Source organism: Verruconis gallopava (assembly GCF_000836295.1).
Source record: "Verruconis gallopava strain CBS 43764 unplaced genomic scaffold supercont1.32, whole genome shotgun sequence".
Classification (NCBI taxonomy): domain Eukaryota; kingdom Fungi; phylum Ascomycota; class Dothideomycetes; order Venturiales; family Sympoventuriaceae; genus Verruconis; species Verruconis gallopava.
Genome location: NW_015622168.1, coordinates 301,055 through 309,650, shown reverse-complemented (window position 1 = coordinate 309,650; position 8,596 = coordinate 301,055). Strand labels below are relative to the sequence as shown.

Genomic DNA, 8,596 nt, shown 5'->3' with positions numbered 1-8,596 from the left:
GACTGATCACCTCGATCATGAATGATCAACATGATCGCTCTCCCTTCACGTGATCACCATGTTACCTCGTAACAATTACCTTTTCTTTAGCTCTTTTCTCAGCGAAATTAAGAAGCGCTCGATTACAAGACAGGCGACTCTATATCTAAGATAGGCGACGCTGTAGTTCAGCCATCTTAATACTGATTTTCTCTAGCTATTTCAGATCCTTATTTATGGCTGATTTAGTTTTTTCTCTTATTTTATCCAGAGATTCCCAGGACGGACCCATGCAGGAGATTCCTTTATAAATGTAACTGGCGTATCTAGTTCCCCTTAAAGAAGATATAATAATATATATAAGATTATTTCTAAGGCAATCAAAACAAGCCTGAGTTGTTGGACTACCTAAGCTTTTGATTTCTGAAAATAAGCGTTTGCGATAGGAAGAAGGAAAGGAAGCTATTTTTAAAAGAAAAGTGGATCCTTATTAACTCTTTAAGTATTGAAGCTTAGGATAAACTTACTAAGGAGGGGAATAATATTACGAAATAACAAGTCATGTAAAAGGAAGTAATCAGTTTGATTATAGAATAATCGGAATAATCAGCTTGTATCAGGCTAGGGAATGCTATTAGTTGGCTAAGAATAAGTAAATAGGATTTGCAGAAGTGATTATCTTAATCATAGGATGATCAGAGTGATCGTTCATTTTCCAGGTCTATAAAGAAGGGAGGAATTCTCTTACTTGAAGGGTATAATTTAACTATCTAATATAGCTAATAGTTAGTTTGAATATATTCTTATACTTTTGAAGTTTAGACTATTCTAAGCTATAAATATAACTACCTTATTATATTCCTTCCATAATAAGCTCTTATTATACATTGTTCCTCTGCTCTAGGAAGCTTAACCCTTCCGAAGCGGCTTACATTAGTGAAGCCAGACGGTATTGGGAAAGTATTCCTAACAGTGCTCTTTAAAATAAATCTTTTATTATTTCTGGCCATGTTTGTACCATGGAGGAAGTCGAATCAGAGGCCGCGTCGTATTGTAAATTTTGTCTGCAGAGAACGTCAGCAAATAGAAATTCTGGACTTTCTGGTTACTTGTAACTTTATAATCTAATAGCTCTTTATAATAATCATATAACTTCTATAGATATCAATAATAATACTGAATGATTGACTGAGAAATGATCGTGAATATTAAGGGGAAATCTTTTCTAAATTCATATTAGTGACGTGAGAATCAAGATCCAAGCAATTAAGGGCATCAGCAGTGGTTCTGTCTCAACTATGGTTCGACCGCACTCCAAGTTTCGATCTGGGAAAAAGGTCATCAGGATAGTCACCAACAAAAGCTCATCAACAAGTCAAGCTGAAATAGACTGCTTGTTGGTGTGAGATGCCCGATTGGGATAGTCAAAGGCTCGTCCTCACGAATGCCTTGAGTTGATTCGACTTAGTGAGTGCGGAGATGAAGCAGGATGGGGAGTTGTAGAGCGTTCTTCTTCATGATTAGCTTCCACTACGAGTAGCGGCCCACCTGAACGACTAGGCCATCGTATTCGTCGAACATGTTAAGGCTTCAAACAGCTGCGGGCTTTGTGCAACAGCAGCGCTCTGTTTCTGACCCAAGCGTTGTTCAAGCTCATTCAATCTGTGGATGACATCTGACGAGGCACTGTAAATAAAGTAGTACAACTGATCGTTCGTTATATCCTGCGTTTGGCACGAACTTTACGTCGGATGGTGCACTCCACGAATATTAGCAATCCACTTAGCTGCCAGACACAGTCCAAAAGATGGGCTTCGGCCGTCAAAGTTATCCTTCATAGTAGATGAAAATTTATCAGTACAGTCTCTAGTCTACGCATTCAATAAATATGTTGTATTCTCGTCCCTGTATTGGTAGAATATACATGCGATTCGAGCGCTTTCCCATCAGTAATTCATGCAAACGTTATCTGCGCGCTCCTTTAAGTTGTGTTTCCATTACCTGGGCTAAATGGAGGCAAATCTCAAAATTTCGTGAGCAACAAGGACTCTAAACAGAACTTCTTTAAAAGGATTCAGAGAAGTGTGAAGGCTAGCTCGTGAGCACTCCGCAACATAACGTCCTTGAGATTTTTCCATATTTCTATTCATATAGGTTGTGATCACAGCCAGAGCTTGTCCTCGTTGGGATCTCGGCATCTTCCCAGCAAATTTTCATCATTGCGCCAATGTGATGTACGGTAGTCTCATTTGCAGAAATAGTCTGATCCTTGCTATAACGGCCGGAGCTTTCAACTCCTACCGAAATGAATTCATTCATGTGTGAAAGCAAGACTCCAGCCTAGCATTCTGCAAATAGTATTGTGTTTGGGTACTTATGACTGGTAATGAGTTTGACAGATTTGGTAAGATACCAACAAGAATTCGTGCATCCTACAAAGCATGACGTTTAGGATGATCTCATTGGATTTCTTGATCAAAATTCGAATAGAAATAGGAGCATTTTATTGAATTCTACATGCTGTTGTGTTTAGATGTATGTATGACTATCGGAAGGACTACCCAAGTTGTCTTTCGCCGGTAGTCAGATGGTAATGTAAGTCCTTTATCCGAGAATGAAGATAATGTTTCACTTCGGTTTTATTCTAACAGAAAATAATACTATTGCTATATGACTTGCAAACTATTAGTCACTGTCAACCATATGGCAGAAGGTCAATGCTTCAAGGGTTTGACATTGTGTTTCAAATTTCCCAATTCTGAATAACTTGCGAAGCTTCCATCTTTCCACACCATTCGAAATACCCACTCAAAAGGGAATTCTGTAGAGGAAAATGGACTTTGAATTTGCTTCCGAGCTTCTGACATGTGGAATTCAAAGGCTTGGCGACTCTGGGCCGAATATAGCAAAACAAGCCTACATTGACTCTGATCCTAGTACAGATGCTCAATTCGCCTTGGTATCCTTTTCTAGAAGGCAGCCTTCAGATTTCTCCTAGAAACACGGTGACTATTTAATCTTGACTACCCAACACCTTCCATTTCATCCAGACAGAATTGACAGAATTTTAGTTCAGTTCTTCACAGAAAGAAGACCTCTCGTTTCTTGCTCTCTCGCAGTCAGCATCAAAATGCACTTGTTCCACTCATTTTTGTTTTGTGGTCTGGCTCTTGGAGCACCGAACTTGGTGCGTCGCCAAGGTATAACATCCAATGATGTTCTCAATGGAGTATGTGCAGGCACTACTTTTATCATGGCTCGTGGATCTACTGAGCCGGGGAACATGGTAGGCTAAAGATCTATGATGTGATTACTCTAAATTTCAAAACTTACGTGCTTCAGGGCAGCGTTGTTGGAGCACCACTTTGTGCCGCTCTAAAAGCTGGCGGAGATGTCGCATGCCAAGGGGTGGGCGGAGCGTACCAGGCAACTTTGGCTTCCAATCTTTTGCCAAAGGGTACTGATGATGCGTCGATCCAAGAGGCTGTCAATATAATCAATAAAGCGATGACTCAATGCCCAAACTCAAAAATAGTTCTAGCGGGCTATAGGTAACTAATTTTCGCATCCTCTAGGGAGAATGTAAAATCCAGATACTAACAAAAAGATTAGCCAGGGATCTGCAGTCATTTCCCAAGCTGTCCAGTCGATGCCAAAGGCAAGCCAAGCAAAAATTGCTGGCGTTGCCTTCTATGGATACACCAAGAATCAACAGACGAATGGTATGCTTCCAGGATACCCTCCAGCTCAAACCAAAGTATTCTGTCGTGCCGATGATGGTGTATGCGGTGGGCAACTGATCGTCACCGCTGGCCACTTAGCATATGGGGTTGATGGGTCTATACAACAAGGCGCTGATTTCTTGCGTAAAATGGCCGCAGCAGCTACTGCTTAGCTGAAGATGTCATTGGATAAAGAAGTGCAAATTTACTTTCTTACCACCGTCGTCGTCTTGCCCTTTCAAGACTCGGCGTACTCTTAAATAGCAGACACCATTGCGTTGAAATGCTGAATAAAAAGTGTTTGCTTTGAACTGATGGTAATCTCTTGAACAAGAATGCACTTCCTTTGCGAATCTTCCGTCTTCGTGACCGTAGACCAAGCAAATTGTTGTGCCTAAGCTCTTGTCCCTCTATCTCGATGTTAGTTCAATTTGTACATAAATGCCTCACTTTTCACTCTAATCCAATCATTTGGACTTTGTTGCGTGCAGTGTAAAGATCTCATGATACCTTTACCCTGCTTTGATCGTGGTTTTGATGTACATTTCAATTGATAGCTAACGAAATCCGCAAATGTCAAGTTGCTAGAAGGATCTAGACAAGCTGGGTAATGTGGTAGACGGCTTGAATTGCTAGATATATGCCATAGTTCATGTGAAGAATTAAGAATGTATAGAAGAGTATAAATTTAAATTTCTTTGAATCTACTCGACCCTCCATGGTACCGGCCTTGCTGATTAAATATTTGAGGCCACAGTGGGAATCTAAAGTTCCATATCGAAATTCTGTCGATTTCGAGATTGAACGAATCACGTAGTAATTTGGCTAGATTTCTTGAATTGTGTGGATACAATTTCACAAGCATGATGATGTCGGAGCACGAGACGAAACACGAGACGAAACGCTAGAGAAGAATGGTTTTCATGCCAGCAATAGGTTGATTCAGTTACTCCCAATTCTGCAATTTCACCTTTTGAGATCGCGTGCTTCCGAACAGAAGCTAATCGTCGCTCGTCGCGGCGTGCATCACTTTCAGCTGAAGCAGGAGCTGAAAAGCGCGGCGAGGTAGCTGAGCGAGACGACTTCGACTCACAGAGTCAGGAGCAGCAAACCCTGGACACCAAGTCAAATGTCCAATCGCAAGTGGCCCAATGGACTTCCCCAATATCGTTGGTATTCGGACCATTAATCCGGATGCTCAACAAGTCCGTCCTTAGGTAAGCTTTTGGAGCTTATTTCCGATTCAACCAGTTCCTATGGCGGAGGGACACCGTTCTGAAAATGAAGCTGATCGGGCTTAAGAGCATTCCGCTCAGCTCCTCTTCAGCCGCACGCAGCAAAGTGCTGTTTTAGGATAGGCTACCAGACAATACAGAATTTTGTTAGGGCGTGGAATCTAACCAGCTTATAAAAACAATAGCTGAGGATGAGCTTGGATTACGGTCCGACCTTAAACAAAACTCGACATCCAAATTTCGAATTCCTTTAACAACTTCGAGCTTAAGCAATGTCTTACCAAACGATACCCGCGTATCAAACATACGCAGATGGTGCGGAGCAGCGCTTACGGGAACATCCTGTGCTTGATTTCTTGATTGATCACCAACAAGCTTTTGATCGCGGAAATATGAAGACAGAGCCATACACTGTATTTCACGACAAGGACTTTGTTTTTACACAATCAGATGGCACAACCTTTGCGCCAGGAGAAGCATCTTGGAAAGGCTGGATTGAAGGCTATGCTGCTTTCAGTGAACATTATCACGAGGCCCGATACGTTTGTATTTATGAGCGTGATTCCCATTGGGAGATGGTCGGTTTTGCCGAGATCTATGCGAATTTGCAAGTTCCGGGTGAAAAGACGAAAAAGGATTTGTCAGGCCGCATGTGGGACGTTGTGGTGCCGGGAGCATTTCTCTTTACGTGCGTAAAGGATCCTGAAGGTCCAAAGGGTTTTAAGGTCAAGTCGATGACTTTGTATGGAGATAGGCTTCCAATTGTTGGAGAAATGATCAAACGCGGAATGGTGAAACCCGAGGACATCTTGAAGTAGAAAATAACATAAGGAGACAACAGACACGTTGTCAAAGGAAAGTTACGAATCTAAGCCACTTTAACGGTCTGCGCAACAGCCCAGTCTCACGCAAGGTGAAGCCTACGGCGACAGACGCCCTTGATTAGAGATTTGTTGAGTGCTTATCAGTCCAAGCGCCGGAAGCAGACTGCGTACGCGAATGGTCATCTAGGTCGATATATACGCACGCTCATATGAATGACTCATCGTTTTGCTCATTATGAATCCTACATACTAACTCACCGGCCTGGTTCAAACGGAACTCTAATTCTACACAAGCTTAGGGCATGAAATCCAGTGTAAGCTTTGACAGAGGGGGTCAATATTGATTAGGACACCAATCTATAGACAGACGAGAATCATTAGGACAACCTTCCTACGCTTCATCATGTCCCAATAGCCGTCTTCGATCCTCTCCACTCCTCGCGTCTTGGTCTGTTAAGCCTTCCTTGTCTTCCCCAACGCGTAGAGTCAACCAAGCCGCAAGCAGCGCACATATTCCTCCAAACCTCATACACCACGCTACACTGTCGTCCCCCGGTGTTCCTCTCGGTTTGCTCAGCCCTTTAAATATGAGACTGCTAACCAGCGTTGCAATGACCTGTGGCGCGCTTACAGCGACGTTATGTATACCCAGCACAACACCTGCTTGGTCTGCAGAATGATCTTCGTTGCTTGCTAACAATTCACCATCGTGCGTAGGCGGAGGCCGAAGTAGACCACGACGAATGGCGTCCCGCTTGGAGATTTCGGACGCAATCAACGCAAAGGGAGCCCACTGCGCAATTGCCCATGGAATTCCAATCAATCCAACGAGCAAGGTGGCCATGAAAACTCCCTGAATTATGAAAGTCAACAGCATGCACGTAGCGAACATGATGTGTGCCATGAACCAAGCTCTTCTTAACGTCAACCCAGGGATGCGGAGTTTTGAGATCAAAGCCTCAACCAGGCTTCCGAATCTGTGAGCATACTGCTCAGATAGTGTTTGAGGCTTCGAGCTGGAGTTTGTAGATTGTGAGCACAAACCATGCTCAGATGATGCCATGAGCGGCGTTCCTGGAGATTGTGTCGTTATGGGAGCTTGATAAGCCGGCTCAATCATCCACGGTAAAACCACACTTGCAATGAAGGTAACAAGTGAGTAAATCAGTAGTGCAATTGTGCCACGTCTTGTGCCCTCCTCCCAGACCTTGTTCGCTTCTTCCGGTGAGAGATGTGGGTTTTCTTGGTATATTGGGTCAACATACATCTCAGCAATATACGTCGTCGTGTAAAACAGAAAGGGGAACCAGCCAATCCACGCCATGAACTGAACCTGACATACGCGCATAATTTGCGTAGGTAACCGGCCGATGGCGCGATATAAGTCCCTGAACACGGCTAGGAGGCCTTCTTCTTTTACGGGTGTTCCATCTCGCGTCGGATCGCGCTCGCGAATCGTTGCGCTCATCCCGGTCGTCAGCAACATCGAAAGGCTAGCGATAGCGCAGAGCACTTTGAATTGGGTATTGCCGAGAAATGGAAGCGCTTTGGGGAGATTCACACCTCCACAGAACATGCCAAAGATATTCCCAATACCGCATGTGCGCGAAACCCACGCGTTGGCGGCCTCTTGCTGATGCACTGGTGCACAGTCCACAATGAAAGCTCGTAGAGCCGCTTGCAAAACATTTATGGCGAAGTCCAGGACGTAGATGAAAACGACGGCGAAGACCATTATGCATATCGAAGTGGCCTTGGAGTCTCTTGCAATGCCGAACAAACTGAGCAGCCCACCCACAATCTCTCTCGCCCACGCGAGCATCATCAGAGAAAGAACGGTGGCCAAGGTTCCACCGACAAGATAAGGTCTCCTCTTTCCCCACTTGTTTTGCGACCGGTCGCTCTTGATGCCAACATATGGCTGCGCCAATACGCCAGAGAGTGGTCCCGCAATCCACACGAATGCTAACATGGTCTTGCTCAGGCCGAGCGACAGCAGGTACGGCGACCCGTTTGACATCTCCACTGACCATCCCATCTGTAGACCAAATCCAGCCACGGTGAGCAGAAACATATACCAGGCGCTTTTGGTGTCCTGAGATTTTCCATCTTCCCAGTCGTCGCTACTCAGCGCTGACACAGGCGATGTGTCTCCAGCAGAGGCTTCGCTGTGTAAGAGCGGCGAGTCTTCGCCCGGGGGCTTGACTACGGTGGCCGGCATCGTCGCGTGCTCAGCTTGCGAGAAGGTGACGTGCTTTATATAGGGGCTGTCGTCGCCGCCGTGATCGTCGCTTTGGTCGTGGTTGTCTTGGTGAAGTTCGGGGGAGGGTTGAGAATGCAGGCTCAGAGGCGTAGGTATGGGGCTGGGCGGATTGCTCCTCTCCTTCATTGTGACACGTATATCACGGTCTGAGGCGCTTGACGTGTTCTCATGTGGTTTTGGATCGAAGGACCGAATGATCCATCGTATGCGTCACGCGTGTCTCAATCTCAGGTAGGGTAAAGTTAAGATTGGCTGCGGTGCGGGCGCACTGCCTGCTCAGGAGGAACACGAGAAGGTTGTTGCAATGGGTACGACGAGAGATTGCGGAGGCAAGGTCAGGAGAATGTTGCTAATAAGCGTTTTCTTTGTTGGAAATGCATTATTATTGGGGTCGAACAGCGCGTCTCAGTTGCGTCTGCATGTCATCTTTCAAATGCTGGGGATGACGTCCTCTGGCTAAAGGGGTGGCTGACAGCATTGCAAGGACTGTCGAGCGGGGGAGGGAGAAACCTTACGCCAGCCAGGCGCGACAGCGGGGATGGAAGGGGGGGGGGCGCCTAAGTCCTAGGGCCT

The 8,596-nt window shown here is 45.2% G+C and overlaps 2 protein-coding genes across 2 annotated transcripts; one reads left to right on the top strand and one right to left on the bottom strand.

The window, feature by feature from the left end:
- Positions 1–3,232: 3,232 nt before the first annotated feature.
- Positions 3,233–3,874, top strand: PV09_07794 (uncharacterized protein; the record flags this gene model as incomplete). Its single annotated transcript, XM_016361605.1, has 3 exons — positions 3,233–3,265; positions 3,322–3,530; positions 3,592–3,874. 3 exons carry the CDS (start codon positions 3,233–3,235, stop codon positions 3,872–3,874), a joined length of 525 nt encoding a protein of 174 aa, XP_016210684.1.
- A 2,103-nt stretch (positions 3,875–5,977) lies between these two features.
- Positions 5,978–8,463, bottom strand: PV09_07793 (uncharacterized protein). Its single transcript, XM_016361604.1, has one exon. It carries the CDS (start codon positions 8,147–8,149, stop codon positions 6,152–6,154), a length of 1,998 nt encoding a protein of 665 aa, XP_016210683.1. The 5' UTR covers positions 8,150–8,463; the 3' UTR covers positions 5,978–6,151.
- Between the last annotated feature and the right edge of the window lie 133 nt (positions 8,464–8,596).

Excerpts from the sequence above, each read along its gene's own strand:
- PV09_07793 (XM_016361604.1), bottom strand. The coding sequence starts at position 8,149 with ATGAAGGAGAGGAGCAATCCGCCCAGCCCCATACCTACGCCTCTGAGC.